Source organism: Bos mutus, chromosome 3 (assembly GCF_027580195.1).
Source record: "Bos mutus isolate GX-2022 chromosome 3, NWIPB_WYAK_1.1, whole genome shotgun sequence".
In the NCBI taxonomy this organism is placed as follows: domain Eukaryota; kingdom Metazoa; phylum Chordata; class Mammalia; order Artiodactyla; family Bovidae; genus Bos; species Bos mutus.
In genome coordinates this window covers 31,438,634-31,462,867 of record NC_091619.1, presented here as the reverse complement: position 1 = coordinate 31,462,867, position 24,234 = coordinate 31,438,634, and the positions used below count along the sequence as shown (strand labels likewise).

Here is a 24,234-nt window from a genome sequence, read left to right as displayed (position 1 = left end):
TCAATAGCTTGTAGCAAACTATAATGGAAAAGAATATAAAAAAAGAATATATATATATTTGGAATCACTTTGCTGTACACCTGACTCTAACGTAACGTAGTAAATCAACTATACTTCGACAAAACTAAATAAATCAAAGAATGCTTCTCTTAGCCTCCCCGTTCATAACAGAGTTGTTGGGAGTGCGGTGTAGAAGGCTGGGTGTGGGAGAAAAATGCCTGCTGAAAGAGTCTGATTGTTGTTGCTGCTACTGACTCAGCTCCAGGCCGCTCCCCATTTCCCCAGCCTATTAGCCTACTGTCCCCAAAGCCGGTCCCCACCCAGGCCTTCCTGGAAGTGAAGCCAGGTCAACAGCCCTGCAGGACAGTGTTTTGTGACTGCCTTTCCGAGGAGGTTGTGTAGGATTTCAACATACTGTCGCCCTGCCCTGCTGCCCTCAGTGTCTTTCGTTTATCTTACTTTCCTCCTTTTTTCCTTTTGGCAGTAAAATATACATAACATAAAATTTTCCGTTTTGATCATTTTTGAACATACAATTCACTGGCATTAGATACTTTATTTCATTCTTGCTCTTAGTAGACTAAATGAGGACCTCTTTCCTGGGCCAAAGGGGAAAGTCAGCTTGATGCCCCATGTGTGCGTGCTGAGTTGCTTTGTGACCCCACGAACTGTAGCCCACCAAGCTCCTCTGTCCATGGGATTGTCCAGGCAAGAATACTGGAGTGGGTTGCCATTTCCTCCTCCAGGGGATCTTCCCGGCCCAGGGATTGAACCTGAGTCTCCTGCGTCTCCTGCATTGGCAGGCAGGTTTTTTACCTCTAGTGCCACCTGAGAAACCCTGGATACCCAATATTTCCCATTTATAAATTGGGTTTCTATTCCATGTTAAAAAGAGACTGAGGCATGTTTTTCGAGTGTATTTGAGCATGTATCAATTTGAATAAGTCAGTACCAAACCAAAGGTGATTAGGAGCACTTCACTGACAGGAGCTGGGGCAAAGTCTTTATAGAGAAGATGCTGAAGCAAAGTGAGATGATTTGCTTGGCTGCAGCTGAAGTGGTTGTCTCATTTGGGAAAGCTGAGCTGTCTGTTTGTGAGTAGATCTCCTTAAGTGTCTTTTTCTCAGAGTTGAGTGCATTGACTCTGACTTAGGCATGGGGGTGCTTATGTAGCTGCTAAGGCATCAAAGCCACCCCAGTTTAGTGGCCTCCTTGCTTCATTTCCCAACCATCGCCCATTTGATAGATGTAAATTTCCTGCTAAGCCTGACTTCTCTCAGCAGAAGACTCTTCAGATAAAAACTGAAGTGAGTTCATCCTGATTTCAGAGTGTGCCAACCTACTCTTGTCAGCACATGTGACTGAGGGACGACCCGAGCCTAACATGCCCTGAAGGCCACTGCTTCTGTGGGGTGGGTACCCCTGATTGAGGGGGCACTGCTCTGTGGGTGAGGGGTTTGGAGGCCCCAGTTACTTAGAGTGAGAATGGATCTTTCCATAGAAGCTGGAAATTGTTTGGAATGGAGCAAGTTTCCATCTGTGGACAGGGGCCCAAGAGCCCTAATGGGCAGCCCTGGTGTTGGGTGCTTTTGGCCACAAGAACGGGAAAGACCTGACTCAAAGCAGTTTAACAAGTGGTCAAACCAAGAATCCAGATTGTTTTCATCTTTCTGCTCTGTCTTCCTCAGATTGGGCTCTTCCTAAGACTGGTTACCCTGCTAGGCCCAATCCTCCAACCCCAAGGATGCCAGGGGAAACAGGCACAGTGTCACTGCGTATCTCTTGGGAGAAAGAAGCCACTCTCCCAGGCATGGACTTCACAGCCTTCTCTTTAGGCTGATTGGGCCAGCTTACATCCTGTGTCCACACCGGAGCTACAGCGGTTAAAAGGTGAGTGGCGTGATGGGCTATCGTGACTGATGAAGACGTAGTGCTAGTACAGGGAGTATGGTCACTTTCCTGAGTCGCGGTTTATAAGTTCCCTGGGGGTTGTGCTGCATGGAGAGGAGGTACGCACTGAAAACAATTTGGTTTCTGTTAGGCGGAAGGACATGGGGAATGATCTCCTGGAGCAGTGTTTTTCAAACCGTGGTTTAACCCATTGGTGATCATGAAATCAGGACTTAAATTTACGGCCCATGGGCCAAATTCAGCCCACTACCTATTTTTGTAAATAAAGTTTTATCAGAGCACAGCAGGGCCCACTTCTTTCCTGTTGTCTATGGCAACTTTCCACCACAATGGAAACCTTGAGTAGTTGCAACAGAGATTATATGGTCCTCAAAGCTTAAAATACTTACTATCTGGCCCTTTACAGAAAAAGTTTGCTGATCCCTAACTAGAAAATTGCAATAAGCATTACAGGATGAAACTGAATAGACTAGAATAGGAACTATCTGGACACATTGCATGTGATAAGAATGAATATTATTGCACGAGCCCTTTCTTTCAGTTTTATATAAACATACATCCATATCTGGGGGTGCTGGGCTATAATTTATTTCTTAAGGTGGATCATGGTAAAAAGCAGTTTGAAAAACTGCTCTAGACCACTGTCCATCTTTCTTTCTTTCATTCTTTCTCAATGTATAATTGATACATTAGTTTCAAGTATACAAAGTAATGATTTTATATTTTGTATACATTGTGAAATAAAAGCACTATTCAGTTTTGACATGGAAGTAACTTCTTAAGAAGGTCTGTTTGTAATTGTGCTGTCCTTTGGATTGGGTGTCACCTACTTGCCTGAGAAGCTAGGTACTTAGAGGGTAGGGTAGGAGCCTTGAGTTAACAAGAGGGGCCATGACACTATTTTTTGGTAGTGACCGAGGAGTGCTGGGTGAACAGGCAGAGAACAAGTAAGAGTCTAGCGAGGAGAAAGCTGGCAGCAGAGTCAGAATCAGGAGGGTCCATGCCAGGAGGCAGAGGCACACTGGGAAGGGGCAGGGGTCCCAGCCCTCACTGCAAACTGCCACAGCCCAGTCCAGTAAGTCCCCTGCCTCCTGTTGAGCTGAAGGAAGACTTCTGAGCTATTTCTGTCCCAGCAGTCTGTGATTTTCATAGGGGCATCCCCCTCATTCCATGGATGGAAAACCAAGGACCAGGGGAGACCCCCACACCCCACTGAGAAGGCAGAGGCAGGGTTAGGGGATCCCTCAGGGACTCTCTTTGGTTTTCCTTGGCTCGGGCTCTATCTATGCCTAGGAAGGTGCTTGTGTGGACTGGACCAGATGGGAACTGGCTGGGAGCATTTACCCCTGAATTTCCCTCTCCTGAGAACTCTGCTATGACCTGCAGAAAGAGGAGGAACTCTCTCCAAATGCCCAGGAAAGGGGGTCTAGCCCACCACAGGTTTCCTTGTTTCTAGGCCTCTGGCTTTTAGCAATTGCCCTGCTTGTCTGCCAGCTCTGGGCCATCTTCCTGCTTAACTGGGAGTAATTAGAATGCAAGCAGGGTGGAGTCACCCCACTGTCTCCCAGACCTCCATGCCCTGCCCTTAGCAAGGCAGCACCAGGGCTGTTTATGGCCACTGCCACTTCAAAGACACAGTTACGCTTCCATAGAGGAGTGGCTTTGACATTTATAGGAGAACCAACCAGCTAATGAACCAGAGAAATTTCTGGTGCCTGCGGGATCCTCTTACGGGAAGAAGAAAACCATCCCAGATACTAGGAATGTCCAGAAATTTATTGAAAATATCCAGGCAAGAGTACATACTAACCCCATGCTTCTTTTTGATGTGACCTCATGACTAGACAGGCAGAGGGCTCGGAGTGTGTCCTGGTATAGGAGGCCTCAGTAATGACACTCGGATGAGGGGCTCCATCTTAGCAGGTGTCCTGGGGGACTGACTGAGCTCTCCTTTCTAAAACTGCCTCTAGGGCTTGGAGGGAACATTCAAGACCCAGTCACCCAGTGGTCTTTTAACAAGTCAAAGCACAAATCCTTTGATTAAGTGAACTCATGTGGAACCCCAGAATATGACAGCTGAGAATAGCTGCTCTCTTGGACAGGGTGGGGGACCCTTGGTTGGACCTCACTAGCCATGGGAGGCTTCCTCTTCCCCAGGACAGTCCCTAAGGCACAGCGTCTGCAAATCCCTATTTTCTAGAGGGATCTTTGTTGGTGGCTCAGTTGGTAAAGAATCTGCCTGCAATGTGGGAGAACTGGGTTTGATCCCTGGGTTGGGAAGATCCCCTGGAGGAGGGCATGGAAACCCACTCCACTGTTCTTGCCTGGAGAATCCCGTGGACAGAGGAGCCTGGAGGGCTCTTATCCTGCTGGAATCGTCATCCTTGTCCTGGGTTAAAACCTCCTCCCAATAACTTCCATACTTTCCTCCCACTTTCATCCTCTGAAGTAACACAGAAGAAGCTTCAGCCACCCTCCTTCTATCATCCTTTCGCCTAGGTAAGAGGCGGGGTAGCATGGTGTTTGGAAGCAGGCATTTAAAGTCAGATTTGGGGTCAGATTCCAGCCTTGTGACTTACGATCTGTTTGATTTGGGTAATTACTGAGCTTCCATTTTCTCAGCTGTGATATGGGTAATTATATTCCCTCAGGACTGTTGTAAGAATTCAATCAGATGATGCTATAAATAGCTCTGTAGTGGATTACTGCAGTGGAAGGTGGCCATCCTGCCTGCTTTTCTAGGCTAAGAATCTGAAGCCTCTTCCTCATGTTTGGTTGCCATTTCAAGACCCACCTGAAAACAGCCTACCCACCCACTCTGGCTGCAACTGATGAAGTAGGGAGCCAGTGTGATTCTGGGACTGCTGTCTATGACTGGAGGGTCTGGAAGCTGATGGGTGACAGGCTGGTGGGAGGGAAGACCACGCGTGGGCTGGCTGGGGAGACAGGTGATCAGGAAGCTGTGCTTCTGGGTGGGACCCACCGGCTGCGAGACAGGTGGGCTAGGAAATTGTCCTGCTGATCATCTAACCCCCAAACTTGACACTTGCATTCCCACTGTTTGCGAACACAGCCAGAGACAGAAGGGCCCCCCCCCAGGATCTTTTCCCTTTTTTCCTGGGCTGGGCCTTATGGGAGAAGTTTCCCCAGGTCTAGACTGTGGGGCATGTCTCTGGGCTCAAGACCCCAGGCTGTCCTGTCCCTCCTGTGTCCCAGAGTCCCTCAAATACAAACCTCCATGGAGCAAAGAAGGAGCTGGACTGGACTGGAATAAAAAGCCTGGCTTTGGGGGTGAGTGGGAGAGCCCCAGAGGGAAAAGGGGAGGAGGATGGCATGGAATAATGTGTGGGATTGGGGGAGACCGTGGAGTTTATTGATACCCACTGTGCCCCTTCTTCAGTCCTTACTGGCTGATCTGCCAGCCTGGCAGTTCCTAGTGCAGCCCATCGTGTGTCTGACATTGGCCAAGCACTGAGGAGGTACAAACACAGCTTAGGATGGGCCCGCCTGGCTGCCTCCTTTCCAGGGCTCTGCCAAATCAACGTGAATTTTCTTTAACAAGAGCCCCACCCTGAAGACCTGAGAAGATGGTTGCATTACTATGGTTTTCCATGTTAGAGCTACATGGTGGGGGCTATTTCTGGGCCAAGGACAGACATCCACTTAGGGGAAAGATATCACGGTTGGCCCACTTACGGGGAAGCTATTGTGGTTGGCAGGCATGTTAGCACTCCCTCGCCCTTCAGTCCTCTTGAAAGCAGGAGGGTGGGGCGGGGAGGGCGGGGGAGTAAGAGAATCACTGCTGACATAAGCAGCAGAGACAGGATTTGAAACTGGGCTTCTCCATATTCTACTTACTTCTCTTCTTCCTCTACCATAGCTGGGTGGAGTGTTTGGGCTCTGCCGCTGTCTAGCCCGGTGTGGCTTCAGGAGATTTTGTAACCTTCTGGGCTAAGCTCGTTCTCTGTGGAATGAAGAGGTAGGGAGAGACTAGGTTGTTTTGGGACTGTCTTGAGGATGAAAATGCCAAATGGTACCTGCTGTGGATGCTGATGAGCGTGGAAAAAAGGCCTCTCTCTTCCATGGTTAGCTTCTCCTGGACACTCTCAGCCAGCCCCTAGTGTATCTCTGGACAGTGATGTCAGTGTTCTTACAATGTCTAGGACTTTGTTTTTTTATTTTTTGAATATTTATTTATTTGGCTGTATGGGGTCTTAGTTGTGGCACATGAGATCTTTGCTGTGGCACACAGGTTTCTCTCTAGCTGTGGCTCAGTAGTTGAAGTCTGCAGGCTAAGTTGTCCTGTGGCATGTGGGATCTTAGTTCCCAAACCAGGGACTGAATGCCGTGCAAGGTGGATTCTTAACCACTGGACCACCAGGGAAGTCCATGCCTAGGAATTTAAGCTCCTATGTAGACCATTAGGAATTGTGATGGAGGAGTTTAGTCAAAATAATCAGATGTCACTGGGCCCTCAGATTTCCTTAGGGGGGAAAAATGTTCCTTTTTCCTAGAAGAGGTTAGAAATAAACAAATAAACATAAGCTGTAAGTCCCTGGGGCATCTTTAAGAAACCAAGATAAATGAAAGCTAGTCATCCTGCCCGGTCCCTGAGCTATGAGGCTGGGGGGCCAGCTGCTTGTCTCTGGTCCCCTGGGTTCACTTGCTCTGGACCATCTGTGAAGCCTGTTCCCTTCCTGAGATGAGGGTGGAGCAATGTCTGTATTCAAACTCGTTCTTCAGAGAGGCCATCTCTGTGGCAATTGCTTGTAGAGGAGATGGGGTGTTTTGTGTGCTGTTGGCCATCCAGAACCTGGCTGTGGGGGTCCCCAGTCCAGGAGCATCCCTGATGGGACCCCAGCTGGAAGGGATGAGGAAGGAGGAGGAGATGAACATCCTTTGTGTGAGTGTCTATGCTAGTTTCCTAATAAGTTGCCACGACTTGGTGGCTCAAAACAACAAAAATGTGCTCTCTCACAGTTCGGAGGCCACAAGTCTAAAATCAAGGTGTCGGCAAGGCTGCACCCCCTCAGAGGTTCCAAGGGAAAACCTCTCCTTGCCACTTCCAGCTGCTAGTAGCTCCTAGCGTGCGTCGGCTTGTGCTAGCATAGCTCCAGTCTCTGTCACCATCTTCACATGGTCTCCTTTTCTCTTCCTGATAAGGACACTTGCCAGTAGCTTTAGGAACCATTGGTTAACCCAGGGTGATCTTGTGTCAAGATCCTTAACTACACTTGCAAAGACCTTTTCCCCAAATAATTCACAGTTTGGAATGGGATGGGGTCGTGTCTTTTGGGGGCCACCATTCAACCCACAGTAATGTCTAAGCAGCCTGCCCGGGCATGTCATGTGCTTTTCACAATGCACCTGGGAGGAAGGTATCATTCTCATCTTTCAGAAGAGAAAACTGAGCTCCAGAGAGGTGTGCTAACTTGTTCAAGTTCATACCTTGGTAGGTGGCTGGACGAGAATGGAAACCTAGGTCTTGTCCACCCAGACGAGAAGAAAGGGGACCAGAATGTGGGAGGTAGGGAGGAATGGAGCAGATTGGCCTGGGGAGGAACTGTAAATGGTTTCGTGTTGCTGGAGAGGGAAGTGTGTGGGGGTGGGGGTGATGGAGACGAAGCTGGAAGGGGAGCAGAGCTGTGTCATTCATGCCCTTGGCTGCCAGGCCGAGGAGTTTGGGCTTGATCCTGAGGTTGGCAAGGATTCCTTGGAGAACTCTCAGTCTCCAAAAATAAAGAGAAGATCTCTGGGTTGTGTGGAAGATGGGTAAGCCTGAAAGGAGGGGGCCAGTCAGGAAGATGATAATAGACCCTGGTGGTCAAGGTGGAAAGCAGGGGAGAGTCTGAGGTCCAGGGAAGGGCTGAGTGACAGGATTACATGACTGTTGAGAGCAGGGAAATTCAGGAATCTAGGAAACTCCCAGGTTCAGCCACAGACTGTGTTGTGGCCACTAACAGAGTAGGGGACACAGCAGGAAGGATGGGCTGGTGGGTGCCCACGCTTTGTAGCTACTCAAGAACTCTGAACATCTTCTCTGTGTTCAGTTATGAGTCGGGTCCTTCCCACGGTCCTTGCAGAAGGGCAGGCATTGGACCCATGCTCTGTAACCAAGCCATGCTGATTCCATTCTGTAGGAATGAAGCTGCAGGAAGAAAGAGGCTCCATGTGTGGTATGGATGTCAACAGAGCTGCCCTGAGGGAGATGCCTTCCTTGTTAGTTGACTCTGTGGTGTGGTTCTGGGCATTGTTCCTGGACACTCAGCTCCAATCCATTTCTCAAGACCCCAGGCCACTCAATGAACTACTCACTAATCTTTATTAAATTTCCTTTTGCTTAAGCTCGTCAGATGGATTCTGTTATTTGGAACTAATATCCCTGAGCTGTATGAGTGGGTACAGAGGTAAGAGTGATAATAAAGGATGCTGGAGGACAGGGGCACATGAAGGTGAGGTGCCCGGGTATCAACCTGTGACATCCAACAGGATATTGGCTAGATAGGCAGGGATGAGGGTGGCTCAGGTGGGGACAGGTCTGGGGTCATCAGCACTTAGGTGACCATGAAACCTGTGGAGGGACCAAGAGGCTAATGAGTGTGCAGCCCTAGGGCACCTCTAGAGGAGACTGAAAATTGTGGGGGACTTGGAGAAAACCATGTTGTGAAAAGCAAGAGAGAGGGATTTAAGGAAAGAGTAGGTGCCTGTGTCAAAGGCTGCAAATGAGCAAGTGAGATGAGGATTGAAAATGGAGTTTTGTATTTGGCTTTTTTTTGTTTATTTTCTAATTTAAACATTTTTATTGAAGTATAGTTGATTTATGACATTGTGTTACCTTCTACTCGGAGAAGGCAATGGCACCCCACTCCAGTACTCTTGCCTGGAGAATCCCATGGACGGAAGAGCCTGGTAGGCTGCAGTCCATGGGGTCTCGAAGAGTCGGACACGACTGAGCAACTTCACTTTCACTTTTCACTTTCATGCATTGGAGAAGGAAATGGAAGCCCACTCCAGTGTTCTTGCCTGGAGAATCCCAGGGATGGCGGAGCCTGGTGGGCTGCCATCTACGGGGTCACACAGAGTCGGACACGACTGAAGCGACTTAGCAGCAGCAGTACCTTCTACTATGTATTTGGCTTTTAGAGGACAAGGGCGGCTTAGAGGAAGTGGTTTCACTGGTGAGGTGGGAACCAAAGAGAGGCTGGAGAGGGTTGAGGAGGGGACAGGAGGAGAGGAATGGAGCCTAACTTTCTAGAAACCTACAGTGCAAGGAAGAAGAGGAACAGGTGGAAGCTGAAGGAGGGAGTGGGGCCACATTCAAGGGCAAGCCCAAGGGCAGTTCCTTCGAGCAGTGAGCTTGTGGTGTGGGTGGTGGGTGATCAGTCCAGGTTGTGGAGTATTTCTTCTTAGGTACTTGGTAGTCTCTGATACATTGTAGTTGTGTCTTCTCTTTAACTGCATCTTCCAGTTGTAGAAGGAAGAGGTCTGGTGATCAATCATTGTCAACCCACTTAGATGGTTGGGATGGAAGTAACTTGGTGGGGACTTAAGATGCAAGGACTGATTGGAACTGGTCCTTGGATTTTTAAAATCCAGTTGAGTTCTGAAGATGAGGTAGATACAGTACAAGCTGTCTGTGGGTTAGGGAGTCTCAAGGGCCCAGGATGGAGTCTCCTTAGACCCAGATCAAAAGCCAGATCACTGTGTGACCTCTTCATGTGGGAACAGCCACCAACAGTGTGAGTCCTGCTGGTGCAACTCACCCCAGACACAGCTCTGTGCCTGCTCTAGCTGGCTGCTTTAGCTGTGTCTGCTTCTTTCTTTTCTTTTTCTGACTTTTTTCCTTTTTCTTTTTTTTTTTTATTTGGAGGATAGTTCCTTTACAGTGTTGGTTTCTGCCATACAACAATGTGAATCAGCCATAGGTATACATATGTTCCCTCCCTCCTGAACCTCCCTCCCAACCCCACCCCACACCACCCCTCTAGGTTGTCACAGATCTGCTTCTTCTTTTTGACAATTTCCCCCCAGATGTGTCCAGCCTAATGTTCTAGCTAAGTTTGGCTAGCCTGACCTTATGACCCTATATCCCACCTAAGTCTCCTCACCCTGCCTCAGGAGTTTTTAGCTATTTTTGTACCATGGACGTCTTGGAAGTCTGTGACTCTCACTCAGAGTAATTATTTAAAATGTATAAAAATAAATATGTAAGATTGCAAATAATTATACTGAAATTTAAATGTTACAAATGATTATATTAAAAACAAATTTATGATATGGTGATATATGTCCTTCTTTATTAATGTATCAAATAACATTGTTGCTGTTCAGTCTCTCAGTCGTGTCTGACTCTTTGCAACCTTATGGACTGCAGCATGCCAGACCTCCCTGTCCTTCACCATCTCCTGGAGTTTGCTCAAACTCATGTCTATTGATCAAATAACATGGCATGGACTAATAACTACTGTAGTTTCAATGTAGTGATGAACAGAAATATTTTGAGCTATTTGCAACCATCAGTCACTTCAGTAACTCAGTCATGTCTGACTCTTTGTGAGCGCATGAATTGCAGTACGCCAGGCCTCCCTGTCCATCACCATCTCCCGGAGTTTACCCAAACTCATGTCCATAGAGTCGGTGATGTCATCCAGCCATCTCATCCTGTTGTCCCCTTCTCCTCCTGCCCCCAGTCCCTCCCAGCATCAGGATCTTTTCCAATGAGTCAACTCTTTGCATGAGGTGGCCAAAGTATTGGAGTTTCAGCTTCAGCATCAGTCCTTCCAAAGAACACCCAGGACTGATCTTCTTTAGGATGGACTGGTTGGATCTCCTTGCAGTCCAAGGGACTCTCAAGAGTCTTCTCCAACACCACAGTTCAAAAGCATCAATTCTTCAGTGCTCAGCTTTCTTCACACTCCAACTCTCACATCCATACATGACCACTGGAAAAACCATAGCCTTGACTAGATGGACCTTTGTTGGCAAAGTAATGTCTCTGCTTTTGAATATGCTGTCTAGGTTGGTCATAACTTTCCTTCCAAGGAGTAAGCGTCTTTTAATTTCATGCCTGCAGTCACCATCTGCAGTGATTTTGGAGCCCCCCAAAATAAAGTCTGACACTGTTCCACTGTTTCCCCATCTATTTGCCATGAAGTGATGAGACCAGATGCCATGATCTTAGTTTTCTGAATGTTGAGCTTTTAGCCAACTTTTTCACTCTCTTCTTTCACTTTCACCAAGAGGCTTTTTAGTTCCTCTTCACTTTCTGCCATAAGGGTGGTGTCATCTCCATATCTGAGGTTATTGATATTTCCCTTGGCAATCTTGATTTCAGCTTGTGCTTCTTCCACCCCAGCGTTTCTCATGATGTACTCTGCATAGAAGTTAAATAAGCAAACCAGTCTGTTCCATGTCCAGTTCTAATTGTTGCTTCAGAATTGACCTGCATATAGGTTTCTCAAGAGGCAGGTCAGGTGGTCTGGTATTCCCATTTCTTGCAAAATTTTCCACAGTTTATTGTGATCCATACAGTCAAAGGCTTTGGCATAGTCAATAAAAGCAGAAATAGATGTTTTTCTGGAATTCTCTTCTTTTTTCCATGATCCAACGGATGTTGGCAATTTGATCTCTGGTTCCTCTGCCTTTTCTAAAACCAACTTGAACAGCTGGAAGTTCACGGTTCACATATTGCTGAAGCCTGGCTTGGAGAATTTTAAGCATTACTTTACTAGCGTGGGAGATAAGTGTAATTGTGCGGTAGTTTAAGCATTCTTTGGCATTGCCTTTCTTTGGGATTGGAATGAAAACTGACCTTTTCCAGTCCTGTGGCCACTGCTGAGTTTTCCAAATTTGCTGGCATATTGAGTGCAGCATTTTCACAGCATCATCTTTCAGGATTTGAAATAGCTCAACTGGAATTCCATCACCTCCACTAGCTTTGCTCGTAGTGATGCTTTCTAAGGCCCACTTGACTTCACATTCCAGGATGTCTGGCTCTAGGTCAGTGATCACACCATCGTGATTATCTGGGTCATGAAGATCTTTTTTGGATAGTTCTTCTGTGTATTCTTGCCACCTCTTCTTAATATCTTCTGCTTCTGTTAGGTTCATACCATTTCTGTCCTTTATCCAGCCCATCTTTGCATGAAATGTTCCCTTGGTATGTCTCATTTTCTTGAAGAGATCTCTAGTCCTTCCCATTCTGTTGTTTTCTTCTATTTCTTTGCATTGATTGCTGAGGAATGCTTTCTTATCTCTCCTTGCTATTCTTTGGAACTCTGCATTCAGATGCTTATATCTTTCCTTTTCTCCTTTGCTTTTTTCATTTCTCTTCTTTTCACAGCTATTTGTAAGGCCTTCCCAGACAGCCATTTTGCTTTTTTGCATTTCTTTTCCATGGGGATGGTCTTGATCCCTGTCTCCCGTACCGTGTCACGAACCTCTGTCCATAGTTCATCAAGCACTCTATCCATCAGATCTAGTCCCTTAAATCTATTTCTCACTTCCACTGTATAGTCATAAGGGATTTGATTTAGGTCATACCTGAATGGTCTAGTGGTTTTCCCTACTTTCTTCAATTTCAGTCTGAATTTGGCAATAAGGAGTTCATGATCTGAGCCACAGTCAGTTCCCAGTCTTGTTTTTGCTGACTGTATAGAGTTTCTCCATCTTTGGCTGCAAAGAACATAATCAATCTGATTTTGGTGTTGACCATCTGGTGATGTCCATGTGTAGAGTCTTCTCTTGTGTTGTTGGAAGAGGGTGTTTGCTATGACCAGTGTGTTCTCTTGGCAAAACTCTATTAGCCTTTGCCCTGCTTCATTCTGTATCCCAAGGCCAAATTTGCCTGTTACTCCAGGTGTTTCTTGACTTCCTACTTTTGCATTCCAGTCCCCTATAATGAAAAGGACATCTTTTTTGGGTGTTAGGTCTAAAAGGTCTTGTAGGTCTTCATAGAACCTTTCAACTTCAGCTTCTTCAGTGTTACTGGTTGGGGCATAGACTTGGATTACTGTGATATTGAATGGTTTGCGTTGGAAACGAACAGAGATCATTCTGTCGTTTTTGAGATTGCATCCAAGTATTGCATTTCAGACTCTTTTGTTGACTATGATGGCTACTCCGTTTCTTCTAAGGGATTCCTGCCCACAGTAGTAGATATAATGGTCATCTGAGTTAAATTCACCCATTCCAATCCATTTTAGTTCCCTGATTCCTAGAATGTCAATGTTCACTCTTGCCATCTCCTGTTTGACCACTTCCAATTTGCCCTGGTTCATGGACCTAGCATTCCAGATTCCTATGCAATATTGCTCTTTACAGCATCGGACCTTGCTTCTATCACCAGTCACATCCACAACTGGGTATTGTTTTTGCTTTGGCTCCATCCCTTCATTCTTTCTGAAGTTATTTCTCCACTGATCTCCAGTAACATATTGGGCACTTACCAACTTGGGGAGTTCCTCTTTCAGTATCCTATCTTTTTGCCTTTTCATATTGTTCATGGGGTTCTCAAGGCAAGAATACTGAAGTGGTTTGCCATTCCCTTCTCCAGTGGACCACATTCTGTCAGACCTCTCCATCATGACCTGCCCATCTTGGGTGGCCCCACACTGCCTGGCTTAGTTTCATTGAGTTAGACAAGGCTGTGGTCCTTGTGATCAGATTGGCAAGTCTTCTGTGATTATGTTTTCAGTGTGTCTGCCCTCTGATGCCCTCTTGCAACACCTACCATCTTACCTAGGTTTCTCTTACCTTGGACGTAGGGTAGCAACACGGTATTAAAAGATCTCTAATTTCTCTTGGTGACAAGGACCCAGGTATGATGAATACTTCTGTGTTTGTGGCCTATTGTTAGAAGAGAAGAATGTTACAATTCACTTAGCAGTGAGTGATAACAGAATGCAATTGTTTTCTCTGCCCAGGTTCATGGATCTTCTGAATTCTGTTCATGAACCGTTTGGGGAGCTGTGATCCTAGATTAAGAACTGCTGGTTTGGATGTGTGGGTTTCCATAGTTTTATTGCTTCTTTCTTTCTTTTTTGGCTGCACTGCACAGCATGTGAGATCTTAATTTCCTGACCATGGATGGAACCCGTGCCTCCTGCTGTGAAGAACAGAGTCTTAACCACTGGGTGGCAGGGAAGTCCCTGGTTGCTCCTTCCTTTCTTCACATCTCTCTTAAGTGGATCAGAGGCAGCTCTCATTTAATCATTAGCCACTAATGAACCACTAATACAGTGATCACCCATGTCACAGGCAGGAGCTGTGTGGCCTGTGGACATGCACTCCCTTTCTAGTTTGCAGAGCAATGGCCTCATGGTAGAGCTGGAAGGTAGAGCTGAAGGTAGAATTCAGACCCCCTAGGAATCCAGGTTACCCCACGTATGAGGATGAATGACCTCGGGGACTGAGTCAAGTCAGGCTTCCTGAGCCTGTGCCTCTGTTCCAGGGCATACCTATACCTGAGTGGATGGCTGTGCTCACCACACAGGCACACACACGGACTGTATAAACAGTCCCATAAAATAATGACATCCGCACCACAGTACTAAAGCAGAGAGAGGGAGAAGTTGGTTTTGTGCTGGGCGCTGGGAGGATACTGCTGAAATCCACCTGTGCACAGAAACAGGAGAGCCCTCAGTTACGGAAGAAAGCAGACCCGACAGCCGTGAACCGTGACCCTGACATGTGGGAGGCTCCGTGTGAACATCTGCTGATGGGAATTATTGAGTCAAGAACCCCAAATCTCCCTAGAGTCTCCTTTGGTATTTCCACCAGGTTGCTGTTGATCCCTGGCCTCCCTCTAACTGGCTTGTCCTCAAGTACCAGTATCCAAGAGAAATAAAGTGCTTTCAGTTGCTGTTATTGGTCCTGTTTGCAGCAGCATCGCTCGCTACCATTCTTCACGCCATTGTGTGCAATAATTAGTTTTGTTTTGGAGAGTGAGGGAGGGGGTGAGAGTGGGGTATGAGGGCAGAAGGTGGGTGCTAGCCTGAGATCGCTGCTAGCTAACATTGTCTCTTGAGAAGCGACCTGTGTGAGACTGGCGGTCTGCGCAGGGCCCCAGAAGCACATAGGCCGGCCTGCCTCTGTGCCCCTCCTAGCACCCGGCACAATGCCACCTTCTCCCTCTGTAAGTTACTGACGGGTGGTGGTCTCCTGGTTCTCCTGTGGTGTGTCTGGCTCAGTGCCGTGGTGTACAGATGGGCCATAACCATATTATTTTGATTCTCACCTGGAAGGAGAATTTTACATGAAGGCTGACAGGCCCATCAGTTTAAAAAATTTAATTGAAGTATAGTTGATTAACAATGTTGTGTTAATTTCTGATGTCCAGCAAAGTGATTCAGTTATACAATATTCTTTTCCATTATGGTTTATTACAGGATATTGAATACAAGTTCCTCATGCTATACAGTCTGACCTTGTTGTGTATCCATTTTATATATAAAAGTTTGCCTCTGATAATCCCAAACTCCCAATCCTTCCCTCTTGTCCCCCACTCAGGCCCATCTAATTTTTTTTTTTAACTTTTGTATTGTAGTGTAGCTGATTAAAAATGTTGTGGTAGTTTTAGGTGGACAGTGCAGGGATCCAGCCATACATACACATCTATCCATTCTCGTACAAACTCCCTTCCTGTCCAGGCTGCCATATAACATTGAACAGAATTCCCTGTGGTGTACAGTAGGTCCTTGTTGGTTTTCCATTTTAAATATAGCAGTGTGTACATGTCCATCCCAAACTCCCTAACTATCCCTTCTCCCCGTAGGCCCATCTTTTTAATGATAGAAAATGGCAGTAGTTGCAAATGCTGCCGTGTGCCAGGCATCTTGCTGAGACTTCAGCAGCAGCATCTCACTTAATTCTCCACGAACCACCAGAGAGATCTTTCAAAGTGTAAATCACATCCTGCTCCTCCTCTGCTCCAAACACTCCAAGGGTGTGCATCACCTTTGCTGCAGGCCTCCACCATGCCCTGCAAGGTTGGCAGGGTGTAGCCCCCGCTTCTGCTCCGACAGCATCCCTCCCTCCCCCTTCCCCTGTTCTCCACCCTCCTTATTGCTCCTGGAACTGGCCAAGAAGGCCCTACCACAGGACCTCTGCACCGCTTCCTCCCTGCAGGCTCTGCCCAGTGCATTCCTTCACTTCATCGGGGTTCTTGAGTGTCTTCTCAGAGAGACCCTCACCCCATCTAAAGCACCATACCATGTCATACTCTGCTGTCCTCTCTGTCTTCCTTTTTATTTTAATATTGAATTTTATTTGTTTATTTGGCTGCACATGGTTTTAGCTGTGGCATGTGGGATCTAGTTCCCCAACCAGGGATCAAACCCAGGGCCCCAGCATTGAGAGATTAGAGTCTTAGACATTGGACCAGTAGGGGAGTCCCTCTATCTTCCTTTTTAATAGCACTCGGCACCCCTGGCCATTTTACTATAAATCTATTTGTTTATTTGTCTATTATCTGTCTCCACTGCATGAGAGCAAGGATCTTGTTTTGCTCTCTATTTCCAGCGCCAAAAATAGTGCCTTCAATATAGTGAAAAGAAAGTGAAAGTGAAGTCTTTCAGTTGCGTCTTACTCTTTGCGACCCCATGGACTGTTGCCCCCGAGACTCCACCATCCATGGGATTTTCCAGGCAAGAATACTGGAGTGGGTTGCCATTTCCTTCTCCAGGGATCAAACTCGGATCTCCCACATTGCAGGCAGGCTCTTTACCGTCTGAGCCCTTCAATACAGTAGTTGTGACTAAATATATAGTCAATGAATACATAAATACATGGACGGATACTCACAAAAGCCCATTATGTAAGTGCTATTCTCACCCTCATGTTACAGATGAGAAGACTGAGGTTAGCTTTAGATTCTCACTCTGCTCATGGTGGTGAAGCTGAGCTGCTCTTCTCTTCCCCGCCCTCTCACTCATAAATGCTGGTCAGTGTGTCTACCTAGGAGTCACATTCCCTTGAGACACTCTAAGAAAAAAAGTGTTGGATGGATTAATCTGTTTAGGAAATAATTACCAATTGCATTTTCCTGCCTGGTGTTTCTAGCTTACTAGTATATAAAAGGCCCTGAAAAGTCCTGCAGTAAAAAAAAAGCTGGTGGAACTATGTAATCAGTTTCCCAAAGCTTCAACTGTGGAAATCTCATACGTATGTATTTGTATGCACACAGAAGGCAATGGCACCCCACTCCAGTACTCTTGCCTGGAAAATCCCATATACGGAGGAGCCTGGTAGGCTGCAGTCCATGAGGTTGCGACGAGTCGGACATGACTGAGTGACTTCGCTTTCACTTTTCACTTTCATGCATTGGAGAAGGAAATGGCAACCCACTCCAGTGTTCTTGCCTGGAGAATCCCAGGGACGGGGGAGCCTGGTGGGCTGCCATCTATGGGGTCGCACAGAGTCGGACACGACTGAAGCGACTTAGCAGTAGCAGTTGCAACACCTATTAACATATTGCAGGACGAAGAGCTGACTCATTTGAAAAGACCCTGATGCTGGGAAAGATTGAGGGCAGAAGAAGGGGACGACAGAGAATGAGATGATTGGATGGCATCACCGACTCAATGGACATGGGTTTGGGTGGACTCCATGAGCTGGTGATGGACAGGGAAACCTGGCGTGCTGCGGTTCATGGGGTTGCAAAGAGTTGGACACGACTGAGCGACTGAACTGAACTGAGGACATTTCTTGGGCAATAATGGCTTTTATCACTGTGGAGAGAAGGGACTTTTATCACTGTGGGGATTGTCTGATAAAAGGTCCTGGGAGGTCTCTGCATCAGTTGGTAGGAGGGGCTGTGCCCAGATTCACCTTCCCCAAGACTGGTGTCCAAGCCCACCATGTTTGTTAGCCCCTGAATAAGGTCAAGCTCAACCCATGGAACAGGAAGGCATGTGGCCCCTGGTAACTTTAGCTGAAACCCAGCTCAAGCATGCTTTTCCTCAGGGACCTGTCAACTGGCTCATCCTCTGCCCTCTGGTTCCTGAGCCAAGTGACACTTGGTGTTTGTCCAGAGCCTCTTAGAGGGCAATTCCTTATGAACTTCTCAGGAACATCAACCCCACAAGCCTGGCTTTGTTTTCTCACTGTCTTATGTCTCCCTATTGGAATATTAACCTTCTAGGGCAGCGGTCCCAAACCTTTTTGGCACCAGAGACCAGTTTCATGGAAGATAATTTTTCCATGGACCAGGACCAGGTTGGGGGGATAGTTTGGGGATGATTTCAAGTACATTACACTTACTATGTACTTTATTTCTATTATTATTACATCAGCCCCACCTCAGATCATCAAGCATTAGATCCTGGAGGTTGGGGACCCCTGTTCTAGGGGACCAAGGACACTGCCTTCTCACTATGTCGTCTCAGCTCCTCACTCCGACAGGAAAAGCCCAGATCATTCTTGTTGGCTTGAGTGTGAAGGAGCCGATGATCCTGGGTTTGGTGCAGGGAGGAGTGAATGGTGATGTTGCAAATCCCTTGATTTATTACCAAAGCTTTCCCCTGGCCCCAAGCAGAATAGAAGGATGCCCCAGAGGCGACAAGGACTGTGGAGTGCGATGCACGGAGCTGACTGGGTCATTGCATCCTGAGAGTCAGAGCGACTGTCACTGCCACTGATGGTTCATCTTTATTGGTTTCGATGGTGATTCAATGTCATTAGGGATTCAGGTCTCATCTCCATCTCTGAGATCATCTGAATAACAGAGTCATGGGCAAGAGTGGAGACAAGACATCCACGGGCAGCCTGGATCGGACACTATAAATCTCAGGGGAGAGCCTGGCTTTCCGAGCTGGTAGGTTTGAGGCAGAGCAGAGGCAGCAGAGCTGGCAGTGGTTGCCTTCACACCAAGTGACCATGAGAGGTGCCACGCAAGTCTCAGTGATACTCCTCTTGGTGACTGTGTCCGACTGTGCTGTGATCACCGGGGTAAGTCGTCCAACATTCTCTCTGCCCTGGGTTTTGGGAGGATGTCAGGGTCTGCATGGGACAGGACCCAGGAACCATACAGGAAGCAAACCAAGGGCATGGGAGCCAGTTCCAGACCGCACTTCCGAGAGGCATCTCACAGGGTTTTCACGTTAGTTAGACCTCAATAAAGGGGATCTGCTTCAGAGAAACTGTGTAAATCAAATTCTGCTTTCAATAAATGAGGAGAGCATTGCAAATTCTGAAGTTTGGACCTTTGGTCAAAAGAAGGTTTTTGAGCAATAATGAATCTTTTATAAAGTGGATTAGCACTCCCTAATTTATCTTTTGTGTAAATTTTAGTTTTCATGCGTGGTTTGGTTCACATGTCATAGTAAGTTGACTTAATTAAAGGCTGTGAGCTTATTTACCTTCTGTTGGGTATGTTTAATCTCTGCTTTCTCTACTCTTAAGAAAGTCGATCTTGAAACTCTTTCTTTCCCGTGCAGTTTATATGTTTTAACTCTGTGCCCAGTTGATAGGAATAAAGGTGATGTCAACAATTGGCTAAGTGACCGAGAAACAAGTGTCAGATAACAAGTAGAAATCCAGCCCCACTGTGGGTGCACCCAGGCCGGCACATTGTAATATTCAAGACACCCCAATAGTGGTTCTCCCTCAGAAGCACTCCCTCTCATGGGCACAGGTTGTGTGATGGTGATGGGACCATTCTTATGAAAACAGGAAAGTAATGACTGACCTGGGAGCTTTCTAGATAAAAAGCCACTAGAACAACAACAAAAAAGAGATACATTCACTTTTGTTTCAACTTCCTCCAGCTTTTTACACAGAAAATGGAAATGTAGAGGAGGCCAACCCATTCCTGGAACTGGATTAACTGTAATGTTCACAGAAAGCGAAGTCTCTTTCTTCTCCCTTTTAGAGGAAAAAGACTGAGTTTCAAAGCAGAACAAACATGAAAGGCAAGCCAGTGCTTTTGGGACCCGAAGCATAAATACAACTGTCAGGACAGAATTGTACCTAATGAACGTGAGCTACCGAAGGCTGCCTTCTTCTCGTGCAGCTTGAAGATTGGGAGGGTGAGAGCAGAGGGGAGAAGCGCTGGTTACCCCACCAGGCAGCAGGTTGACCCTGAGTCTGGCCCAGAGGCAGGTCTGGCAGGAGGGAGGGCTTAGAGATGGGAAAATGGCTTCCTAGAAGAGCCTCCAAGCGGACCCTTGGGAAGACAGAGAAGAGGGCCACACCAAGCAGACCCACTGCGAGCAGTCAGAGTGGTTAGAGCCACTCCCTCTGCGCTCCAAGCCCTGCTGCTGCCCTGTCTGACTCTCAGAAAGAGGCTGGGCTCCACCATCCCCGCAGTGCCCTGCTCCCTAGACCTCGACTGTCCCAAATTCAGTCCTGGAGGGGCCCTCCTCCCAGGGGGGACAGTGATGCCACACCTCTGTGGCAGAAGAGTCATGTGGAGTCCACTCAGCCCTGACCCTGAGCTTTCAGGGACCGGCTGGTGTGTGAGACGTGCCCTCACTAGGTTGGAGACCAGATGACTGCTCCCTGCACCCCCTCTGAGTGTCGAGCAGCCCCAGCATGCCCCACTTTACTGCAGGGCCCCACAAGGCAGCCAGAGGGCACTGCATGGCCCAGTAGAGAAGAAGTGAAGTGAAAGTTGCTCGGTCGTGTCTGACTCTTTGCGACTCCATGGACTATATGGTCCACGGAATTCTCCAGGCCAGAATACTGGAGTGGGTAGCCTTTCTCTTCTCCAGGGGGATCTTCCCAGCTCAGGGATCGAACCCAGGTCTCCCCCATTGCAGGCAGATTCTTTACCAGCTGAGCAACAAGGGAAGCCCCGTGGAAAAGGGCCAACCCAAACCCAGCTCCCAGCTTCAGCTCAGAGAAGCCACAGATCTCTGAAATGGGAAGGTGGGGTGCTTCAACAAGGTGGCCTCTCCTGAGTCTGGAGCAGTTTAGTTCTGTTTTCCTTAATGTAGGCTTTAGCTTAAGCAGGTTTGTGTGGGTCTTCCCTGGTGGCTCAGATGGTAAAGAATCTGCCTGCAATTCAGGAGAGCCGGGTTCAGTCCCTGGGTTGGAAAGATCCCCTGGAGACAGGAAAGGCAACCAACTCCAGTACTCTTGCCTGGAGAATTCCATGGACAGAAGAGCCTGGCGGTCTACAGTCCATGGGGCTGCAGAGTCAGACACGACTGAGAGACTAAAACACACACAGATGGCACCTTTCAGAAACCAGGCAGGGCTACTCAGCCCCTGCTCTGGGAGCCCAACCCAGAGGAGTCCATCCTAGAGGAGTTACTATTAGTAACCCATTTTACTGGTAGTAAACTGAGGCACAGAGAGGCTAAATAACTTGCCAATTGTCACATAAGGGCCAGGCAGGCCAGCAGAGACACCCTGGCGGGGAAACACCTGTTGGGGGGTGCTGGCCCCTCAGATGAAACTGGGTTTCCAGGGAGGACTGAGGGAGCCGTGGTGGGGAGGAGAGGCACCAGCCCCGAGTACTGCTGGGTGAGGGCTGGAGGGTCCCTGTCCACAGAAACTTGACACCGATCACCCTGGGGTGCAGGCCATTGGGACCCTCCCCCTCGAAGAATTTGAGTTAATTCAATCTCCTTAGCATCCACTAAGCATCTTCTGGTGCTAGAAAAGCTCTGTCTCCTAAGCTCTAGCCTTGTCAGAGGGGAGCCTCCCCACCGAGTGGCCTCAGAGGAGCTCAGAGCGCTCTCAGATCCAAGTCTGCTGCCCCGCTGAGCCCTGAGTTTCCTGCCTCGACAGGAGCAGGGGTGGTGCTGCACGGCCCCGGGTGTCCCGGGGGACTGAGGCCTGGGTACCGAGGCCTGGGTTCCGCTCCTAGCACCCCTCTGAAGGGTTTTTGGATGTACTTTCCCTTCTGGTTTCTCTGCAGTGGTGCCCATGGGCACTAACGGCCCCTTTGTCTTCCCCCCCGCAGGCCTGCGAGCGGGATGTCCAGTGCAGGGCGGGCACCTGCTGTGCGGTCAGCCTGTGGCTGCGTGGGCTGCGGGTGTGCACCCCGCTGGGGCGGGCAGGAGAGGAGTGCCACCCCGGCAGCCACAAGGTACTGCTCACACTGGCTCAAAGCACAAGGCGCTGGACCAGTGTTCCGACTCCAATCTAGGGATTTCTTGCCACCTCTTTACTTTGGGGGCGGTTGGGGTACAGCGGGGTCCTAATCACGCAGCCTGTTAGACCTAGAGGCTGGAACCCCAGTTCCTCATTTGCTGAAGCCCCTGGGTCTCAGTTACCTCATGCATACAAAGTGGGGACTAGACTGACATCCCTAAAGTTTCTGTTATGATAAATTAGATTCTGGGAGTCTCCTGAACGCCCTTTACTGCACAGGGTTCTTCCCTCTAGACTTCCTAGGTAGCTCAGCGGTAAAGAATCCGTCTGCAATGCAGGGGACGAAGGAGATACAGGTTTGATCCCTGGGTTGGGAAGATCCTCTGGAGAAGGGAATGGCAACCCACTCCAGTATTCTTGCCTGGAGAATCCTGTGGACAAAGGAGAATGGCAGGCTACAAGCCATGGGGTGGCAAAGTGTTGGACACGACTGAATGACTCAGCACGCGCACACATATCCTCCCGTTAAGAACACAACGCAGTAAGACTGTAAAGTGGGTTCCCACCCAGAGCCTGAGTATGAGGGGGTGTGCAGGGTGAGGTTGGCCGGGCCCCCAGGGCATACACTTTAAGGAGACTTACTCCTCTGTGCCCTAGGCATCCAGCACCCACTCTGCTTCCTGAGGAGCCGCATCCCAGAGACCACAGAACGGCCCCAGGGCCTTTTCTGTCAGGTGGATGCGGCAGCACCTGTGGGCTTGCGCCCGCTTCCCTGGGCTTTCTGTGGCCGAGATGCCCTGCAAGCCCCTCTGGGGAGCACGCCTGCACCCAGGAGCATCCTCCAACCATCATCCTCCCTGGCACAGCCCTCCTAGGCGTGAGGAGGCTGAGGTCGTGAGGGAGACAGAGCACAGTCCTTGTAGCCTTGGGGTATTCCCAAAACAGGCAGCAGAGGTAGTAATACACCGAGTGCTTACCACATGCCAATCATCATACTAAGTGATGGTTTTGCACGTTTAAACCTCTTTATCATGTAAACCTATTTACAACCATATGTGGTAGCCACTATTATTAACTCCCTTTACGGATAATAAATTGAAGCACAGAGAGGCTAAAAAGCTTGCCGGTTGTCACACAGCTGGGAATTGGCAGACCTAATTTGAGCCCAGGCTGTCCGACTTATCTATGCTCCTAACCCCTCCTACTCACCCTCCTTGAGGAACCCTTAGTGGCTCAGCCTTCCTGTGGGTGTGAGTCACCCGGCAGGGACCCTGTCCTGTGCAGCCACATCCCCGACACCCACACAGGGTGGAGAGTGTAATGGATGAGCTACAGGTGATATTCAATCACTGGTGTGGGTGTGAATTTGTGGGAGAGTGGGTGTGCTGGGTCAGCGGGGGGACCCCGGTGGGTGGTGTGGGGCTCGTGGAGTTTGGGGGATAGGCGGGTGGGCCACATTGCCTAGCGGCTGATCACAGTGTCAGAGCTAGACTGCCTGAGGTCAAACCCTGGCTCCTCCACAAGCTGGCTGTGTGACCTTGGCATGTTACTTAACCTCTCTGTGCCTCAGTTTCCTCCTCTATAAAAGCTATTTTTGGGGTGCTGGGGTGCAGGTGATGAGACATTTCAGCCAGGGCTGGGCCGGCCAGAGGCTCCCCCGGCGGCCCGCCTCCCTTTGGTGAAGGTGATGTCTACTCTCCTCTCTCTCCCCAGGTCCCCTTCTTCAGAAAACGGCAGCGCCACGCCTGCCCCTGCCTGCCCAACCTGCTGTGTTCCCGTGGCCTGGACGGCAGGTACCGTTGCTCCACCAACTTGAAGAACATCAACTTTTAGGAGTGTGTCTGGTCTCAGGACACCCACTGGGGGTGCCAGGCCTCTTTCTGAGCACAGCCTGTGGTGGTCTCCCTTGGACTTTTATTTCTGCGGAAAGGCCCAGCCCTGCATCCCCTCTGCTGTCCCACTCCCTGCACTGCTGACCTACACCCCTGCTCCCCTGCCCACATATGTGCACCGACGCAGACACACGTCACAGGGTTTTACGGTCTGCCCGGCCGGGCTGTGGGGTCCTGGCTGGTGGCTGTGGTCCTGGAGGAAGCCCATGTGCACTGCTGAGGCCGCCTCAGGGGCGGTGAGTAACAGGGACGTACTCCTTCCTTGTGTCTCCCTGCCCGGCCCTTCCTCCACCACAGGTGAACCGTCCTCCCTGGGCCCTGCTGCTCCCCTCCAGCACGTGCACTTCTGCCTGCATCAGTGAGCTCGTGCAAAGTATGGGGCCCCAAGAGG

The 24,234-nt window shown here is 48.8% G+C and overlaps 1 protein-coding gene across 1 annotated transcript; it reads left to right on the top strand.

Moving 5' to 3' along the window:
- Window positions 1–18,786: 18,786 nt before the first annotated feature.
- PROK1 (prokineticin 1) lies at window positions 18,787–23,784 on the top strand. Its single transcript, XM_005891277.1, has 3 exons — window positions 18,787–18,858; window positions 21,821–21,946; window positions 23,665–23,784. Exons 1-3 carry the CDS (start codon window positions 18,787–18,789, stop codon window positions 23,782–23,784), a joined length of 318 nt encoding a protein of 105 aa, XP_005891339.1.
- The last annotated feature ends 450 nt before the right edge of the window (window positions 23,785–24,234 follow it).